Source organism: Rhinolophus ferrumequinum, chromosome 12, assembly GCF_004115265.2.
Source record: "Rhinolophus ferrumequinum isolate MPI-CBG mRhiFer1 chromosome 12, mRhiFer1_v1.p, whole genome shotgun sequence".
In the NCBI taxonomy this organism is placed as follows: Eukaryota; Metazoa; Chordata; class Mammalia; order Chiroptera; family Rhinolophidae; genus Rhinolophus; species Rhinolophus ferrumequinum.
The window spans coordinates 50,141,811-50,162,513 of record NC_046295.1 but is presented as its reverse complement, the minus strand read 5'-3'; the positions used below and the strand labels follow the sequence as shown (position 1 = coordinate 50,162,513).

Sequence of the window (20,703 nt, the reverse complement as noted above, 5' to 3'; positions counted from 1 at the left end):
GAAGGCAACTTACAAAATGGGAAAGATATTTGCAAATCATATATCGGATAAGAGGTTAATATCCATAGTATAAAAAGAACTACAATGCAACAACACAAAATAACCCAATTAAAAAATGGGCGAAGGATTAGAATAGACATTTTTCCAAGGAAGATACACAAATGGCCACAAACATATGAAAAGATGCTCATCACTGACCATTGGAGAAGTGCAAATCAAAGTCATAACGAGCTGTCATCTCACACCCGTTAAGCTGACTGCTAATAAGAAAAATACCCCAAACCAGAAAATAACAAGTGTTGTCGAGGATGTGGATAAATTGGAACTTTTGCGCCCTGTTGGTGGGAATGCAAAACAGTGTAGCTGCTATGGAAAACAGTAGGTAGTTTCTTAAAATATTAAAAATAGAATTATGACCCAGCAATCCCACTTTTGAGTACATATTCAAAATAATTGAAGGCAGAATCTCGAGATATTTGTACAACCATGTTCATAGCAACATTATTCCTAATAGCCAAAAGGTGAAAGCAATTTAAACGTCCCTTGACAGATGAATAAAGTGTGGTGTATTCCTGCAGTGGAGTGTTATTTAGCCTTAAGAAGGAAGTTTTGACATGTTACAAGTGAATGAAACTTGAGGACATCATACTAAGTAAAATAAGCCAGTCACAAAAGGGAAACTACTGCATGATTTCACTTACGTGAGATATCTAGAGTGGTCAAAGTTATGGAAACAGAAAGTAGAACGATGGCTGCTAGGGGTTGGAGGAAGGGTAAATGGGGAGTTGTTTAATATAGAGTTTTGGTTTTGCAAGATTAAAAAGTTCAGGAAATAGATTTCACTACAGTATGAATATACTTACCTACCGAACTGTATACAGGACTTAAAAATAGTTGATAGTAAGTTTTATGTTATGTGTATTTTGCCATAATTAAAAACAAATTTTAATTTGAAAAACACACACAAAAAGGCCCTGAGCAGGCTAACAGAACACATTTATGATGATGTACAGTTTGAAGCCTTTGTCTTCCATCAGAGAATCTCAAACTTGAGCACGCGCCAGCATAACCCGGTGGGCTTCAAACAGATTGCTGGGCACCAACCCCAGAGTTTCTGAACCAGTAAGCCTGGGGTGAGGCCCGAGAATTTGCATTTCTAAGAAGTTCCCAGGTGTCATGAAGCTGCTGCCACAGATCCAAGGATTGCACTTTGAAGGTTGCTACATCAGGTAAAACTGCAGACTATTTTCTGTCAATTTCTATGTATCTGTTTATAATAAATCTTTGGTTCTGGAGTCCGTGAAAGTCTTAAGTGCCTGCCATGCATGCCCTTAGTCATGCATTGTATCATGTGTCCCTTCTCCTCTGGCCACTAATATGCTGTAGACAAAGGGCTAGACCTAATAGGCTGGGCGTGGAAACTCTGCCCAATTTTGCACAATATATGGCAAATAATCCAATTAGAATAATCCAATCCGGTTTTGAATGCAAGACACACAAAGGCAGGTCAGGTAGAAGCAGAGGCTAAAAGAAACTTAATGTGAAGGAACAACAAAACTTGTCAAGTCCCCAGTCACCTCTTTCCCCCTCAAGCAGTATGAACCACATTGCACTACCATGAGTGTGTGGCTGCTGAGATGCTTCTTGTGCTTCCCCACTTCCTGGTGTGAACAAAATATCAATCTGCATCTTCTCTGCTAACAAGGGCAAGTCTCTCTTGTTTCCTGGAAGATCCTCCCACCCTGTTTTGATAGCTCTGGTATCTCTGTCATACCGTTAAGTCTCTGCTTTTCTATGGAAGGAAACAATATTCTATCTTGACCAAGAAATGTGACTCCTTAAGACTCAGTTTCTGTCGAGTTTGAGAAAAATCATAAACTATGCCTCCACCCATGAGATAGGAATTTTTCCATCTGCCAAAATGCCTTTGAATAATTGCAATGCATGACTCTTAGGAAACATCCTGGAATTACTATAAAAATCGGTAAACACATCTCATCCCAGCATCTTGTTTCTGTCTTCCCTGACTGCCTCAGCTAGTTCATTTGGTAGAATTAAAAAAAAAAAAATTGTTTTCCTCGCAGTTAGCCCCTCCAGTCTTTTCTCCCCAGAAAGGGAAGAAAGCAGATTGTCGTTTTGAAAAAGGCAGGAAAACAATGCTACAAGCAGGTACTATCTACCGTGGAAAACATGGTTTTAAAGGCACCGTTCCCCCGAAAATAAGATCTAACTGGAAAATGAGCCCTAGCATGATTTTTCAGGATGACATCTCCTGAACATAAGCCCTAATGCGTCTTTTGAAGCAAAACTTAATATAAGACCCAGTTTTATTTTCCGGGAAACACAGTAGTGAGCTTCTCCTTACGAAGGGAATGTCAAGATGCTGCACTACTGTCTAGAAACAGCCACAGAGGGGATAGCTGCCTGAGGTCTCTCCTTAGTCGGAGACTGAGGCGGTGACACTGGGACGGCTCTAGGGTAGAGAGATGCTAAGGCAACACCTCCCCTCCAGGATAACTACCAGGAACCACACTTGGACCACGCCCCGTTGAGACCAATTGCTGCTGGTGCTTCCTGATCCGGGCATTGGGCGAGACCCTCTCAGCCAATCATCGGACAGACACTGGTCACGCCCCTGGTTCCTCTCCAGCCTGTCTCATGACGTCATCCTACAGCGCCGGAAGCGGTGCAGCACCGAGGGGTAACATGAATTTGTCGATCTCCGCTGTCTGGAGGTAAGGCAGTTGGAGGCGTACCTCCTCTGCTGGCCGGGAGGAAAGCCGTGGGTGTGGGCTTTAGGCCGGCCCGCTACTGCCCTTGAGTGATGTGCCTTGAATAACGCTCTCAAGGCTTCTTTCCCGGCAGCCGTTGCTGCATCCTCGGGCTCCTGGGCTCTGGGCTTCCCACTTTCCCCCTGCTTCCTTGGGCTCTTTTTCGGTGGCACTCAGTTGGTCTTCGCCCCACTTCGCGTTCGTTCAGTTGTGCCCCCGACACCTGCCCCTGACTTGGTCGCAACAAGCAGAGAAAAGATTAGAGAGTGGGCCCTGTCCCACCCTTGGAGGCGGCTCACCTTGTCAGGATGGACATTGTTTCCTTCAGAAACACTCCCTGAAAGGAACTTGAGGGCCCTTCACTCCTATAGGTCCTCAACAGGTCTTACAGGACGCCAGAAGAAGCAAGCCTTTCCCCATGCAGACCAGTGATAGCGGTTCAACAAAGCAGGGATTGAATTTCTATTTGCAATTAATGTGGTCCAGGTTTGGAGCTCTTTGGGAATTTGACATATTGGGGATCGTTGGAACACGTGGAACAGGACTGTTCCTATGGGGAGACAATATGGATTTGTGCTTTTTCATCTTAGTTGCATAGCCTGTGCTGTCAGGTAACTTTAACGAGTCTTTAACTCTTTCATCCTGCCTTCACTGTTAATAAGAGTGATAAATAGTGTTGAATGCTTACTTTTTGCCAGACGCTGAGGTTCACCTACTTCCTCATTTAGCCTTTGTAGTGTAGAACAATTAATGTTGTTTTACAGCTAAAGAAGTAAAGGCCTAGATTAACCTGCTACAAGTCACACAGTGAGTAGGTAGTGGAGCCACCATTTGAACTCAAGCAGTTGGACTTCACAGGCCTGGATGTTATCCACTATTCTACATTGATTTTATTCAACTGTTTATTAAGCTCCCACATACCTCACTGCGTTGTTGTCTATTATTTTATGGAGAAAATTGAGGTCATCAGATGTGCTTTCTCTCAAATTTCTGCCTCTGTTTTCCCTCTTACAAAGTTGTGTAGATTTACACCCATCTTTACCTTAAGCCTCAGGATGAGCTGTATCCTCTGGTCAAAGCAAATCCCTTTATCTTTGCTTCTGACCTTTCTTTTATACTATTACCTATGAGAGCTTGTTTTCATCTGTCTTTTCTGCCCATGTCTATATCCCAGTCACGTATAAACAAGGTCACGTTTCTCAGATCCCTGGCCATCCCTCACCCCCACTCCCAACCCCCAAGCCAGAAAGAAAGGAAAAGTTCTTGGTGATCTATCTTTCTTTAGCTGTCATCCACTAACTATTTCCCCTTCTTATCCAAACTGTTTTAGAGTACTCTAAGTTCTGTTTCCGTTTCCTCACCTCCCATTCCCTTCTGCAGTCTAGCTTTCAGACCTATCATTCCCCTGAAATTTTACCCTAAGGTCATCAATGATTGATTATCAAACCAGATGGACATTTAAAAAAAAGATCATTACTGGATCCCTTTGCTGCTTTTGAAACTTGATGATACCTCTCACTCTCTTCTCCTTTGCTTTCCAGGATAATACACTCAGCTGATTTATTCAGTGAACATTTATTGTGACACACAGATAAACAAGACACAGTGCCTTGCCTTACAGAGCTAATATTCTAGCTGTTTCTCCATGGGTCTCGCTCCCTAGTCCTTTCTCCTGTGGGTAGTCTTTTTTTCTCCTCTCCTAAAATATTGGGTGTTCCCAAGTCTTGTGACTTTGGGCCATGGTCTTTTCATTTTGTACACACTGCCTGAGGGAGCACATCAACTGAACTTGGTTTTAACTTCCTACGTGCTCCCAAATAGAAGTTGTCAGCTTAGAACTCTTTTCTGAGTTTCACCCTCACCTCAGACTACCCTGCTGGACAACTCTGCAAGTCCCACAGGCAGTTCAAATTCAGGGGTCCCAAATGGAACTCAGCATCTTCCCTGAACTTATTTTTATCACATCCATCACTAAGTCCTCATGATTTTACCCCCTAAATATTTCTCAAACTTGTGCTCTCTTCTTTGCCCCTATTATTGTCGTACTTTAGGTTTCATCATCTCTCACTTGAAATGTGATGACCTTCTAACTGGTTTCCTTGCCTCTAGTCCTGTAGTTCCCCACGTATCTGTTCTCCATACTACCTACCTCCTCTTCCAAATGATCTTTGAAAACAAATCTGTGTCAGAGTCCTGCTTAATAATCTTTAAGGAGCTGTCCATCATCTGATCTTTTCTCTCATTCAGCAAATATTTATTATTTACTGAATTGGAAAATCCATTGGAACTTCTAAAATTTGAGCTTCTCAGCCAGTCACCCAGGGCTCTGCTTCATCTGGACCTGCTTGCATCTCCAGCCTGTTTTCTGCCTCACACTTTAGGTTGCAGCAACACCGAACTGCTTTTTCACATGCACTGTGCTGTTTCTTTGTGCACTTGCCCTTGCTGTTCTCTTTGACTTGAATCTTCACTGATTCCTTTCTCTTCCTCCTGTTCCTCAACTAAGTAGGCTGCCTCCTTTCACCTAATTAACCTGGTTTGTATGTAGGACTCATTGTAGGACCACCTCTTATAGGAAATCTTTCTTGACACCTCCTTTCTCCAAGTCTGGGTCTGGTACTCCACTTTTGTGCTCCCATAATACCCTTTGCACAAACCAGTCATGCCACATTTGTTATAATTGTCTTTGTGTGTCTCCCTTCCACAAGACAGAGCCTTTTGAAGGCAGGTATGATGTATTATACCTGCATCAAACAATACAAATGATACGTAGTATCTCTCTATTCCCAGCACTAGAATGGCACAAGGCACATAGTGGGCATGTAGTAATTTTGATTGATCAAATGAGTGAAGACAAAAGGTATATGGTGCAGTGATTAAGAACATTCTTTGGAATTAATTCAAATTCTAGCTCTGGCACACGTTACCTGTGTGAGTTAAACATGTTACTTATCTCCTCTAAGCCTTAAATGTCTCTTCTTTAGAATGAGAGTTGTTGTGAAGATTAAATGAGATGCTATATTTAGCAAGTGCCTAGCGTATAGTATAAACTTGAAAAAGGGATGTTGAACACCAGGGGACACAGAAGTATAAGACCAGGCCTGACCCAGGGCAGTGATGTCCGGAGACCCTTCCTCTGAGTTTCCTGAGTAGTGATGCAGTCTGTTTACAAGGAAATTTTATCTGGAAAGTAAAATTACATCCACATTTAATTTTTAGAGAACTGTGAAGGAAAATTGACCATATCTAGTAACAAGATGTAGAGAAGGTAGCTCAGTGAAGATCTCAGGGAGGAGGTAAGACTTGGAAGTTGTGAAGGATTTGGGTTTCTGGGAGGGAGGAAAGAGTAAAACCAATAGCAGGAGGTCGTATTAGGAATTACTTATTTCGGAGTCATGATTCAGTACATTGTACCTGAAGGATGTACATATATCCTTGCATGTGTGAGAGTCTGGAGGAAGGGAGGAAAGAGAGGGATGCGTAAGTGGGTCTAGTTCTATGAAAAGAAGTGGGAGGTGAAATAAGTAATCTCTGTGGGGTTACAGTATGAGGGTCTTTAAGCTTGAAGTATTGGGATTGATCAGGGCTGGGCAAGTGTCCAGGGCTGTGTTGGACATTATGGTAGCCATCAGCCACATTTAACTAGCTATTTAAGTTTAAGGAATCTAAGACATTGAATTCCTCTGTTGCACTAGCTACATTTCAGAATCTTAATTGTCACACGGTGGCTACATTAGTGGACAGTGCAGATTTAGAACACTTCCATAATTGCAGAAAATTCTGCTGGACGGCACTGTTCCAGGTTATCAGATTGCTGGCCTTGTGTGGCCTATCAGATAACTTGGGTTCCTTAAAGAAATAATCAGAATTTCTTTCTGACCAATCCCCATAACTCTGCAATGGAAAGTATGGAGCTGAAAAACAGAGTTAGGATTCATCCACATAGAGGATGGGATTGCCCAAAGTGAGGAGCAAAGCACCCCACATAAGAAAGGGTGTCAGAGAAGGGGAAAGAGAAGGAAGGGGAGAGAACCTGGATAGGATTATCATCTGATCCTTCACTTGTAAATATTTATTGTATTTTTGCTGTATGCCAAGTATTGTATTAAGTGCTGGGGATATATTGGTAAGCAAAAAGAAACTTAATTTCTGCTGCCACAGAGCTTGCAGTTTATGGAGTTTTACTGGATGGACTATATTGAAGATTCAGGAACGCCCATCCTTATGTGCTCCCCGTATTCTAAAATGCTTCATTCCTAGAAGTTGGAACTGGGGGCTAAAATGGGCCAAGATATTGCTTAAGGTTAGTGGCATAAGCATTGTGCTGTCAGTGTTTCAGCTTCTTAAGGAGAAGTGAATAGGAGCATCATAACTTCAGAGCTTTGGCAGGAAGGAAGCACGTGAGTATGTGTCTGTGTAGGGCAGGAGGGTAGTTCCTGTTGTCCTGTGGACACCCAGCCATACTCAGCGGCTCATGGGATTTCTTCCTGTTCCTGCTCTCAAGCTGCTCTCTCCAGGCTTCTTTTATTATTACGGTGACTAGTCCGTCATCAAGTAACTTATTTCCCAGTGCCTAATGAAGACATACTTCTCAGTCTATTACCTGCTCATTCATCAGTTTCCAGCAAGGGCAAACAGATGTCCCTCTGAACACGTAGCATGTAAAAGTGTGACCTGCCTGTAGCACCATCATCCTTTGAGGCTCCAGATTTAGGATTTTAGATTTACAACTGACTCTTCATGCTCTGGCATCAGCTCCTTCACAAAGACCTGCTGAGCTGCCTTTTGGCCCTCACTCTGGCCCACATTATATTAACAGACTCCTGGCTAATTTGTGACTCCAGATTTTTCCACTCTAGTTGTGTCCTGTTGATTGTTAGATCTCAGCCTAGTGTTCTTTCAACACTTCTGCCTTTTTTTGTTACTCTTTGGGGCAGCTCCTCTGGGTCAGCCGGCTTTCCACCACTCACTCATGGCGTGTCATTGCTGAAATCTGTGCTGTCACTTGTGCGTTTTAAAATGGAATGTCAACCCCCTCCCCAAAGGAAGAAAGAAATGAGAAATGGAACATCTCCTCCCACTCCTTTTCTTCCTTATCAGTGTTCTTGTCCTTTTCAACTGGGCGGTTTCTGAAGACTTTCCTGACTGACCCAATTTCTATGATTTTGCACCCCCCGAGTGCTCATATGCTCACTCTGTCTTGTATTATCTTGTTTTTGCAGATGGTAATGAAACTGATTTGTAAAATCTGGTTTCTTTTCTTTCCCCTTTGGACTCAGAGCTTGTGCAGAGGACTTGATAGGTGTTGCCTTGCTGCAGGGAACATTTCTGAAAGAGAGGGTATTGGAGATCTGAGTATTGATAAGCTCGGGGAGTCTTGGGAGGCCCCAAGAATCTAGTCCTGTCCTTGCCCATAATCCCATGCTCTCCCTCCCTGATGATCCCATCCTCTTACTTTGCCTCAGCTTCTATGACATACTGATGCCTCTCAAATACATACATTCAGTCCATTGCTCTCCCTCAGCTTCATACCCATACATCCCAGCTGACCCTTGGATCTTCCATAGGCAACTTAATCTAATTGCGTTTCAATCTGTAATCATCTCTTCACCTAGTGTTTATCCCCAAATTATGTCTCCTCGTGTATTTCTCATTTGGGTATTTCCGAATTAGAAATCCTGGTTGATATCTCCCTTTAGTCCTCTGTCATTCCTCAAACGCAGTCAGTAATTCAGTCTGCCTTCAGGATTTCTTCCGGCTCTTCTTCCTCTCCATCCCCTTTGTTCTGCCTTTTTTCAGGCAGAATTTCTTGTCGCTTTCCCTTCTGCTGTTACTCTACAGGGTCATAAGGGTTGTTTTTCAAATAATACCAGCACCTCCACTATTGGTTTGCAGGTTGTGTATTGCACAAAGGTGCTGCATTCAGACTTTAGAAACTGTAGGTTTGTGCATTTATCATGACAATCTTCTGGCAGATGGCAGTAGACTATGTTGTTCTATCATCAAAATGCTATGATAAGTAAGGAAGGGAAGCCTTCTCATACACATAAAGATGCATGTGGACTGAAGAATATCTTCTGTTGTCATGTCCTTAGTTCTCTGCTAGGCAAACTCCTTCTCGTCCTTTAAAACCCATCATAAATATCCATTACTCATGAAGCCTTTTTTGATAATTCCTCACCAGTCAGTCATTCCTTTCCCTGGGCTAATGCTGTATTTGGTCACTTCCTACTTACAATGTTTATCACATTAATTTTAATAATTGGTATATGAGTCTGTGTGCCCCATTGTACTCCAGGCCCCTCAAGGATAGGGACAGTGGTTAATTATTTTTTGATCTTCAGCGTGTAGCCTAATGTCGAGCATGTAGAGTACATCAATAAACATAACACATATTTGATTGCTTAGCATGATTCAGGTACCGAGATGAATACTTGACTCACGTTATCTTATTTCATCCCTACAGCTGACTCGAGTCCTGTCATTATCCCACTTCACAGGTGAGGAAATTGAGACTAGGGAGGTGAAGTCACTTGCCTCAAGGTGAACAGCTGGTAAATGGCTGTGTGGTGGTGCTGGGGTGTCGCCCCGGAGGCCACGTGCTTGTTATTCCCGCGATTCTCTTGTGTTTCGTCTCCCAGAGTCATGATGCGGGTGTGCTGGTTGGTGAGACAGGACAGCCGGCACCAGCGAATCCAGCTACCGCATTTGGAAACAGTTGTGGTTGGGCGCAGCCCGGAGACCCAGATCACTGACAAGAAATGTTCTCGACAGCAAGGTAACTGATCACAGGCGAGTGGAGAGTACCATGTTTGGTTCCTTAGGATCTTGATAGCCAAACGTGCACATTTCCTGGTGCTAATGATGGAAAGCCTTTTGTCTGCCATAAACAAAACTCAGAGTCTGAGCTCTTTTAGCCAATACCAGGGCCCCATTCACTCCTGATTCCACCCTCTGAAAGTGGTTATTCAGTCTTGGGAACAGGCAGGTTCCACCCTGTTACTATGGGATGAGGGAACTGAGTCCTGCACCCTGCTGTGCCCATGGAGGGTCCTCACTGGGCAGTGAGTCAGTGGAATTCTGGGATCTCCAGGCTGAAACCATGTCTGAGAAGTGATGGGATGGTTCCATCCTTTACACTGCCTCACACAGAGGGTGACATCTGTATAAGTCTGTGGCATCTAGCTCTTGAAATGTCATCCCTGGGAATGAAAATCCTTGGGAAAAAGCCTTACCACGGAGCCCATTTCTTACTTGTAAACTTCCAGAGGTAGCTCACTGCTACCAGGCCTCCCACCGGTAGCGTGTTCCCTGTAGCAGGGGTTCCCAAGGCTTGGCGTCGGCAGCATTGATTATGGGTTTTCCCACATGAGTTAATCCAAATGGGGGGGAAAAAGCCACTCTTGAGCCGGCTAGACCCAAGATAAGCAGCAGACACTTCTCGCTCTCTGTCCCTCTTGTCACAGCAGCAACTGTAGGGACATGTATGTCAGCTTTTCCTCTGCCTGTCTTCCCTGAAGAGCAGCTGTGGTGTCTCTTCTTTACTGCTTGTCCCACCCAAGAAATTTTGTTCACTTATCCAAACACAAATGTTTCATGTTACTTCTTCCTACACATGCTCAGATTGTTCTGTATGAATATTTCTTTTTCTAGACTATTCTCTCCATTCTTCCTACCCAAGGCCAGCTGAACTTCTGTTTCCCAGGAATGTATCATTTGCCTCTTTCTCTGTTAAGGGCTTCTGATAGTTTTATATAATAGTGTAAGCCTGACTTAATCCTGAGCCAAGACCTTGTGAGAGAAGTGGGTCCCCTTTCCTGACTGCAGAGTCTGTGATCCTGGGTGAGCTAAGGAAGTCTAGGGAGGCACCCTCCCTGGGCCAAGGGAATAGGGAGGCTTGTGGGGCTTTAGTGAAGCTGCCTCATAGGGATGTTAGCAGTAGCGAAGGGAGTGTGTCCACTTGGACATTTTATGGAAGGATTTGGAGCTCCAGCACCTGCATAATGGACAGTTTTACTCACAGGCCTTTGAAGAAACCCCTGTCAAGTTGCCTCCTAGAGTGAGGCTTCATTGTCCTGTAGAGAATAAGAGCATGTGCCTGGTTCGTCATGGCATTTGGATTTAACTTTTTTCAATCTCTTTCAGTACAGTTGAAAGCAGAGTGTAACAAAGGATATGTCAAGGTAAAGCAGGTACGTCTGTTCGTAACTTGGACTTCTATTTTATACTTGATGATTTTCTTACGCTGTTGACTTTAGAGTGTCTGTGCCAGCCAATAAGGCTTCTCTGTCATGTGTGGAAGTGACAGAGTACTATAAGTGAACATTAAGCATGATGCCTAGCACATAGTAAGTGGTTAACTAGCGGTGGCCGTATTAGTAATGGTGTTATTGCTATTATTATTATTGTTTTCTGATTATTCCATAGGTAGGGGTCAATCCCACCAGCATTGACTCAGTCATAATTGGGAAGGACCAAGAGGTGAAGCTGCAGCCTGGCCAGGTTCTCCACATGGTGAATGAACTTTATCCGTATATTGTAGAGTTTGAGGAAGAGGCAAAGAGTCCTGGCCTGGAAAAGCACAGGAAGAGAAAGAGGTCAGGCAGCAGTGACTCTATAGAGAGAGATGCTGCCCAGGAAGCTGAGCCCAGTACAGGACTGGAACCTGCAAGCGACCCAAGCCAATGCTCTGTGCCCCCAAGTAAGGGGACAGCTGCATCTACCAGAAAGGTGAGAGTAGTGTGCTTGATAGATGATACGGAGATTAAATGAGATATAATGACTGCCTGATTGTTTTGTAGAACCCAGACATGCGAGAGGGGTTATTTATTAACCAAGACAAGGGTTAGTAACCATGATGAAAGAGTCACTTGTTTGTGTTACCAGTCACTTGGGTAAATGTCCCTTTATAAGCTTTTCTCTTGAATTTCTGAGGTAAGCCACTTGAAGGTAGGGCAGTAATGGCAGTGTACTTAACATTGAGCTGCTAAAATGGGTCAGTCAGTTGTATATCTTGAAGGTAGTCTTAGAACACTTTTCATAAATTGTGTGGTTCACATCCTGATGTCAAAGTAGAAACCTAGTCAGGCTTAGATGGAGTGGGAAAGGGCAAAAGGAGATGCTGTTTACACACTGGCATTTCCAGTGTCCTTGTAGACACGCAGCTCTGCATATAGGAAGAAAATGGGGATAGCTTATGGTGATAGTGGCAAAAGACTGAGGTAAAGGGGATATCGTTTAATTCCTAAAAACTAACCTTATTTCCAAGTTTGGTTGGACTTTGCTGACATACGGTGTTAACTATGCCAAATTTAACCATTGGCATTTGCAATTTACATGGCCCTTTTTTGTTTTAGGAATCATTGGGCCACTGGAGTCAAGGCTTGAAGATTTCTATGCAGGACCCCAAAATGCAGGTCAGAATAAAGTTTTGGCATTGAAGTATATTTCATGTCTTAAATGACTATTTCACAGAGGTCATAACTACAAATGAAATCATAGGAGATCAGTCTTAATGAGATTTCCTTTTATTGGGCTATTTTGTGAGAAGAAGTATCTTTTCCCATTGTCAGTGAGTAGGAACCTGGAATTCTTTGGAGAGAAGTTAAGTTCTTCAAATGAATATCCCCTCTGTTTTGTTCCTCCTAAACTTCTGAATGCTGTTCAGGGAAGTTGCGTTAACTTTACTGTGGTCCCTTTCCAGGGACCATCAGATAATGGACTGTGGCTGTAGTTACTGGGCTGCCCTGGGGTAAATAGTCAGGCATCATCCTGGGAGGAGTCTTTGAGTTCTTAAATTACGTCCTGGGGTGCCAAGGGGCCAGATCTGATAGGGCTTCTTGGAACGCATGTGCACGTAGTCTGCTGAGGTAGCGGAGAGAAGGGAGAGGGGAGCATTTGCATGGATGCCTGCCGGGATATATCATCAGATCCTTAGGAACTACTCTGTGCTGTGCATGCTCTGCGTATTCTGTGCAGTGTGGTGATTGAAAACACAGACTAGAGGCAACTTGATCCGCGTGGGAATCCTAGATTTCCCACTTGGCAGCTATGTGACTGCATCAATTTAACTGAGTCTCTGTCAAAACTGGGATACTAAAACCTTTTGCAGAACATTGGATTGTGGTGCGGGTTAAGGGAGATAATGAATACAGCACGTGGCACACAGAATACGCACTGTAGATCTCCATTTCCTCATCCTGTGCCCCTCTGCTAGGTTTACAAAGATGAGCAGGTGGTGGTGATTAAGGATAAATACCCCAAGGCTCGTCACCACTGGCTGGTCTTACCATGGGCCTCCATTTCCAGTCTGAAGGCTGTGACCAGGGAACACCTTGAGCTCCTGAAACATATGCATACTGTAGGGGAGAAGGTGATTGCTGATGTTGCTGGGTCCAGCAAACTGCGCTTCCGATTGGGCTACCACGCCATTCCTAGCATGAGGTAAGCCTTGTGGGAAGGGCTGGTGCATACTTTTTGTGTCTCGGTATGCAGATGGATTCGGCCTGGGTCTGCTGAGTGTGCTGACAGCCCTGAGGCCCAGGGCAATGGAGCGGGCTGTTTCCAAGGCAGATGGGATGAAACTTTTACCCTTCTGCCTGACTTGCTTATATGACTTGAGTTCCTACTTCTGCTTGTAATTCAATCACATATGGTTTTTTGTTCCTCTTAAAATGTAAACCTCAGAGGGCCTAACCTATGAACTAGATGAAGCAGCTTTATTACCCTCAGATGAAGAATTGTGATCAGTGATTTTTCAGAAGCCTCCATAACTCCTAAATGATTAAGGACCATTTCTCCGAAGGAGACAAACATCACTTACTTCTGTCATGACAGCTTAGTAGATCTGACATTTAAAATAAAATGAGAGAAAAATGTGGAGCCTGTTTTCAGAAGGATTCAGAAAGGAATGATTGATTCTTTTCAAAAAATGCAAGCAAGGCAGAGCTCCACATTTTTTTAGAACTAAGCAACAAAGTGAGCAGACTAATTGGATTTCAGAGCTTTTATTTTGCTAATAAAATATAATGGAAAATTTATCACTTTAACCATTTTTAAATATGCAGTTGAATGGCATTAAGATATGTACATTGTTGTGCAACCATCATCACCATCTATTTCTAGAACTTTCTTCATCTTCTCAAACTACTTCCCATTCCCTCATCCTCCCATTCTACTTTTTTTCTAAGAATTTGACTATTCTGGGTAGCTTATATAAGTGGAATCATACATTATCTAACTTTTTGTGACTGGTTTATTTCACTTAGAATAATGTCATCAAGGTTCATCTATGTTGCAGCATGTATCAGAATTTCTTTTGGTTATTTTTTTTAAGCACCCAACATCCTTCACGTTTTAGTTACATGGGTAATTATGACTTAGATTACTGGTTACTTTAACCCAATGAAATTTTTGTGCCACATTTTTTCCCGCCCTGTCAGTACTCTTTCTTTTGAATTGAGGCATAACTTACGTAGAATAAAATGCATAGTAAGACTTATTGTTTGATCATTTTTAACAAATGTATATACCATGTAACTATCACTCTGATCAAGATATAGGACATTTCTTTCTTCCTTTTTTTTTTTTTTTTTAGTTTCAGGTATACAAAACAACATAATGATTAGACATTCACACACCTCACAAATTGATAACCCCAACAAGTCTAATACCCATCTGACATCATAGATAGCTATTACGATACTATCGACTATATTCCCTATACTGTATTTTGCATCCTGTGACTATATATATTTTTTTAAATTATAGTTGACAGGTGTACAGTGCAGTGGTTAGGCATTTATATAATTTATTAAGTGATACCCCCAATAAGTCTAATACACATCTGAGTCGTACATAGTTTTTACAACATTATTGACTCTATTCTCCATACTGTATTTCACATCCCTGTGACTATTTTGTGACTACCAATTTGTACTTAACCCCTTCACCTTTCTCACCCATCCCCCCAACCACCCTCCCATCTAGCAACCATCAGTTTGTTCTCTGTATCTATGAGTCTATTTCTGTTTTGTTTGTTCATTTATTCTGTTCTTTAGATTCCAATTATAAGTGAGATCATGTGGTATTTGTCTTTCTAAGTCTGACTTATATCACTCAGCATAATACCCTCTAGGTCCATGATACAGGACGTTTCTATCATGCTTATCCCTTGTGCTCTTTTCCAGTTAATCTTCCCCTCAATCCCCAAGTGTTGCTATGATTTCTTTCATCATAGATTGGTTTTGTCTGTTCTAAATCGTCCTATAAATGGAATCATACACTGTGTACCCTTTTTCTGTCTGGCTTTTTTTGGTCAGGATAATGATTTTGAGATTCATGTGTATTGTGTCTATCATAGACATAATTCATTTTTTTGCTCTTGGGTAAATACCTAGAAGTGGAATTGCTAGGTCACAGGGTGGATGTATGTTATTACCTCACTTAAAAAAAAATAAAATATATATATTTGTTTTCCCCCTTTCTTCCGCCTCTCCCCTACCCCATCCCGTCCCACTGTGGTTCAAGCCATTGTTTCTCAGTCTAGTTGTGTAGGACACAGCTCCCTGGCCGATGCTGGTATTATGAGCCTTGCACAGATGTGCCGAAATGCCACAGATGTGATAAATCCTCAGTGTGTCATATCAGGAGTGCATGATGTCAGATGGTTTATTACTCACAATTTTAATTAACCTTGATCACTTTGTTACGGCAGTATCTGCCAGATTTCTCCACGCAGAGTTACTGAATATTGTTTCCTTTGTAATTGATGAATATCTTGACTATTTTGAGACTGTGCTACTGTCCTGTTTCTCCTCAAACTTTTGCCCAGTGATTTTAGCCTCTCTGTTGGTGGATCTTGCCTACAACAGTTACTACTATGGTATTTGTCTAATGGTGATTCTATGTTTCCCTCATTCCTTCTAATTTATTAATTAGAATTCTTCTTTATGGAAGAGCTGTCCCTTCTCCCTATTATGTATTTATTCAGTTATTTTTCAGGATGGACTCACAGATATTTATGTTATTGTATAGGTTTTAATTCCATCTATCATTATTTATTTTGTTGCTCAAATTGTTCCAGCTTTGGTCATTGGAAGCTCCTTTAGGTTGGCTCCTGTATCACTTTGACATGCCCCCAACATTTTTTGAGCACTTCTTTATTTTCTGGAACAAGGTGTTCTAGGCTCATCTTATGTTTTTCTTGTTCTAGCCCTGGAATGAATCACTTCTCCAAAGAGCCCTAGTTCATTTTATTGGAGAATGATATTTATAAGCCAAGACTTGGTTACTAGGTTTCCGTAATGTTGATTCTAGGGTGTCTTTGCTCCTTAGTCCTCTCAGCAGATAGAGATAGGAAATCAGTGCATGAATCCTGACGCACGCTGCCAACACACACCTCTGTATTTATTTATCTATATGTGAACATAGAAAACCATGAGTTCATACTGATTCCTCTGATTCCAGTCCAACTCCACAAGGTTCATTTTTGTCTCCCCCTTTCCTTTGTTGTAACTTCTTTGTCCAACAGTGAGAAATCTGGCTCTCGTTAGCTTCAATACATTTACTTATTTGTTCAATCCTGACATGGTTGACCCTTGAACAGCATGGGTTTGAGCTGTGCAGGTCCACTTATATGTGGATATTTTTCAATAAATACGTACAGTACTGTAGATGTATTTTACTTATGACTTTCTTAATGACATTTTCTTTTCTCTAGCTTACTTTATTGTAAGAATACAGTATCTAATACATATAACATACAAAATATGGGTTATTCGACTGTGTATGGTATTAGTAAGACTTCTGGTCAGCAGTATACTATTAGTAGTTACGTTTTTGCGGAGTCAAAAGTTATAAGATTTTTCGACTGTGTGGGGGATCAGCACCCCTAAACCCTGCATTGTTCAAGGGTTAACTGTGTACATATGAAAAGCTACAGAATTGCTGACTCATACCCTTGTGAGAAAGACTTTTACTCACTAGAACAGTGTTTGTATACAGTTTTTTTTTAATCCTTACAGTATCCACTGAAAAATACTGTTTTCAAAGTGAATTAGGTTAGTTTTTTTCTTCCTGACCCTATTCAGTATGGTTCTTTTTCATTTTAAGGAGGGTGCAGCGCACAGTGGCCCATGTGGGGATCGAACCAGCAACCTTGGTGTTATCAGCACCACACTCTAACCAACTGAGCTAACTGGCCACAAGTATGGTTCTTTTATCATGTAATACAGTTAGATTTGTAACTGCTTATATTTCATTTTAGATTCTCACATGTACTGGTTGGTTTTGATTATTTACTGGGGGAATATGAAGTATTACTGATTGTAAGAGTCAAAGCGTTACACAAAGGCATCCTACTTGGTTTAACAAGTCCAAAAGACAACTCTTGATTTTCTTCTCCAAACCTGCTTTGCCCCTAAACTTCTCCATCTCAGTAGATGGTACTTCCCCAAACCCATATCCAATCCATTAGTAAGTTGTGTCAGTTCTATTCCAAAATATATTCAAAATTGGATTGCTTCTTGTCATCTCAGCTGCTATAACTCTAGTCTGTGATTATTTCTGGCCTGTACTGCTGCAGCAGCCCCCCTGCTGGTCTCTGTATCCATCCGTACCCTCTCTACAGTCCTTTTTCCACGTAGCAGCTAGAGTCCTCTTTTAAAAGTATTAATCAGATAATAGCACTCCCCTGCTTATAATCCTTCAGTGGCTCCCCAAGGTAATCAGAATATAATGCAGACCCCTTGCCGACCTATAAGACCCTTTGTGATCTGCCTCCTACCTAGTCTCTGCTCCTTGGCTCCTACCATTCTGCCCATATTACCTTCTTTCTGTTCAGTAGTTGTACTAAGCTCTTTCTCATCTCAGGGCCTTTGCACTTGGCTTTCCCTGAAAACCCTCACTAGTTAAAGAGCAACCTCTACCCCCTGGGCACTCTCATCACATTTCCGTATTTTTTTCTTAGCAATGTTAATTATTTGATTTTTCCTTGTTTGTTTGTTATATTTTATTTGTCTCCCCTCATTAGAATATAATTTCTATAAGGGCAGAGGTCTTTTCCATTTTGTTCACTGTTAAATTCCCAGTGCTAGAATAGTGCTTGGCCCTACCAGGTACTTACTGAGCAGTAAATATTCTTAAGTGAATGAATTAACTGAATTAAGTGGAAACACTGTCAATATTTTACATACCCATGCTTTTACTGTTTGTCATTTTGATTAAGCCTTACTTTTTAATGGATTTAATCATCAGTTGTTTTCCCCTCTCAACTAGCCACGTGCACCTTCATGTGATCAGCCAGGATTTTGATTCTCCTTGCCTTAAAAACAAAAAGCATTGGAATTCTTTCAATACAGAATACTTCATAGAATCACAAGGTAAAGAGTGTTCTTTGCTTTTCATATGTGTTTCATTTTCTCAGCTCTTTTTATACGTGATTCAGTTGTTTCCCTAAATAATAAACTGATCTCAAAAACCCATGTATAACTTTGTGTTCCCTGTAAAGAGAGCCTCATTAAAAGAAACTGGATTATTTGGATTGTAGTAGGATTATCACTTTGCTGTGAGCAGCCTTCTAGGGGGACCTAGAAAACTATTTCAAGGTCAAAAAGGTGTTTTATTATAACAAGAGGGGACTTAAAAATTGTCCTGAGAATTATTGGGGTTCATAGATGTGAAAGCCCTGAATAGTTCTTTGTCTCTTCTGCCATCAGCTGGATAGAAGCGTGGGGGCTGCCTCGAGTCGAGTGGCTAGTTAACAGGGGAAGGCTGTGTATGTAGAAGGAAGTGTTCCCCGGTGTGTGTTCTGTGGCACTTCAGTATGCTGGGATGTTAACAATGCCAGCTACCATTGATCCAGGTAAAGCACTGTGATGAACCTTTGACGCAGTAACACGGATTACTTAGAGTGTATCTCAGAGGAATGGGATCATCTCAAAAATAGGTTGCTCAGGTTTAGAATCTGATCAAGCCCATTATCCCAACAGTGAGTCAAATTTACTAGCTTTAGGCTACCTGGTATATTTTTATTTTGAGTCAGAGATTTCCTTTTTCTTTTTGGTATCTTATATTGGCTTTCCAGAGTAGCTGGGCTCTGAACTTTTTTCCTTGTCTGCAGCTGTGATTGAGATGGTACAAGATGCTGGCAGAGTGACTGTCCGGGATGGGATGCCTGAGCTCTTGAAGCTGCCTCTCCGTTGTCACGAGTGCCAGCAGCTGTTGCCTTCCATTCCTCAGCTGAAAGAGCATCTCAGGAAGCACTGGCCAAAGTGATTCTGTGGAGCCTGAACTTCTGCAGCAAGCACGGCTGATTGTTTAGAGCAAACTCCGGGAACCTCTTCTGCATTGCTTGTGAACTTTCATGTATTTCTTGAATTAAAACATGCAGGTTTTTTTTCGTTTGTTTTTTTAAACAAAACTTATTCTATTCCTGAGTGGCTACAATGTGGGGTGACTCGAAATGGTTCAGGAATTAGGACTTTGGATTTGTCATGGAGGTGTTTTCTGGTAAGAATTACTGGGACAGGCCTGATCCACCATTTCCAGGACCCACGTCAAGTTTGACTAATGAGAGCAAAGCCATGTTCAAACCAACCCAATGCAGGATATGGAAGTAGAGGGCAGGCTATATATTTCTGTTCCTTACATTTATCTTCCCTCCCCAGAGACATGTGATATCCTTTCATCAGAGCAGCCAGAGGAGTCTCTTATTTATTCCGAAGGCACAGATTGGTCTTGTTTTGTGATCTTAATCTGTTGTGTAATATTCTTTCTCTTTCCCTCCTTTATGGAGAGACTTAGTTTCTTGTCCTTTTCATTCCTTTCTAATACAAAACTACCCGAATGCTCTCTTCTCAGGAAGCTCTCTTCTCGTCTCATCAGTTCGCCTTCACTCAGCAAACAGGCTGGATGAGGGGATGGAAAGATGGGCTTTCTTTGTAATATCAGGGGCTCTTGGATGGTGAGGAAATACTCAGCCATCTGTTCCTCACGGTTCAGCTGGCAAGTCTTCTTGCTGGCTTGTTTTGATCTGTTGTCTGAAAATAAAGTTCATTTATTTGGGGTATCTCTCTTAGGTAGTTGAAAATTTTCAGTAGTTCATCCAACAGCTATAGTCAGTTTTGATACATGAAAAGGTAGTTGTTGAATGAAAAAGTTGTACAGAACCCTGTAGCTTCATTTTTCTCTCAGAACAAATTTGGACGGAACAGTTGGATCAAGTTGGTGTTTGGATAACGTCAGAACTGAAGGTAAAGGGAAATCTAAAATGTTTTTGATCAAATTGTTGATCTATTTGGGAAGGTGACTCTTTTTTTCTCTTGAGATCATTAAAAAAAAGTAAAAATAAAAAGGAGCACCCTTAACAAAAACTTCTCTCTGGAGAGAGAAAACCTCAATCCGTAGAGACCACATTTGACTTCACTGTCTTTCACAAATGAACTAGATGATTTCTTGGGGAGCATGGGTATAGGTCATAATTAGTAGTAATTAATGATTATGGCAGCTAAAACTTGTTCAATCCTGTGTGTCTGACATGATGCTAAGCACTTTATTCAAATTATCTCGTTTACTTCTCACTGTCTGTAACTCTGGGACAGGTACTATGGTTATGTCCCTTTAGAAGATGAGGATTTAATCCTCTATAAAGAATCTTGGGCTCCAAAGCCGGCCTGGGTGCCGGTGCATCAAACTCATTTCCCTCTTAGTTGAAGAGTATAAATGTACTAACCAGCAGGGGCCACAGACCACCAGGGGCCTTGCGCCTGTGCTGACCAAAAGCCTTCCATGGTGTTTTGTTGATTTCTCGGAGGATGCTCAGTTCCTTTACAACCCTTCTTGTCCATCTGTCACTACAACATGTTTCACCTCTGTCCTCTGCCCCTTCTGCACTCCAGGAATGTAGTCCTTACCTCATTAGCACAGCTACCAT

At 41.9% G+C, this 20,703-nt stretch overlaps 1 protein-coding gene across 5 annotated transcripts; it reads left to right on the top strand.

Annotated features, from left to right (window-relative positions):
* The first annotated feature begins 1,056 nt into the window (after nucleotides 1-1,056).
* On the top strand, nucleotides 1,057-19,167 carry APTX (aprataxin). Of its 5 annotated transcripts, none has more exons than XM_033121979.1 (10): nucleotides 1,057-1,229; nucleotides 2,513-2,735; nucleotides 9,238-9,271; nucleotides 9,413-9,549; nucleotides 10,917-10,963; nucleotides 11,199-11,285; nucleotides 12,128-12,187; nucleotides 12,988-13,214; nucleotides 18,048-18,151; nucleotides 18,892-19,167. In XM_033121979.1, the coding sequence occupies exons 4-10, from the start codon at nucleotides 9,417-9,419 to the stop codon at nucleotides 19,044-19,046; spliced, it is 813 nt and encodes a 270-aa protein (XP_032977870.1). In that variant the 5' UTR covers nucleotides 1,057-1,229; nucleotides 2,513-2,735; nucleotides 9,238-9,271; nucleotides 9,413-9,416; the 3' UTR covers nucleotides 19,047-19,167. The 5 variants fall into 5 exon arrangements, with proteins under 5 accessions (XP_032977870.1, XP_032977868.1, XP_032977867.1 ...); XM_033121975.1 differs by having other exon boundaries at nucleotides 1,070-1,229; nucleotides 11,199-11,501; XM_033121977.1 differs by lacking the exons at nucleotides 18,048-18,151; nucleotides 18,892-19,167 and adding an exon at nucleotides 16,884-18,039 and having other exon boundaries at nucleotides 11,199-11,501.
* Nucleotides 19,168-20,703: the final 1,536 nt, after the last annotated feature.

Bases quoted from the DNA above. Each gene is read 5' to 3' on its own strand.
- APTX (XM_033121975.1), top strand. From the start codon at position 9,417: ATGATGCGGGTGTGCTGGTTGGTGAGACAGGACAGCCGGCACCAGCGA. The intron at 10,964-11,198 runs GTACGTCTGTTC...ATTATTCCATAG, and splicing joins GATATGTCAAGGTAAAGCAG to GTAGGGGTCAATCCCACCAG. The intron at 12,188-12,987 runs GTCAGAATAAAG...CCCCTCTGCTAG, and splicing joins TGCAGGACCCCAAAATGCAG to GTTTACAAAGATGAGCAGGT.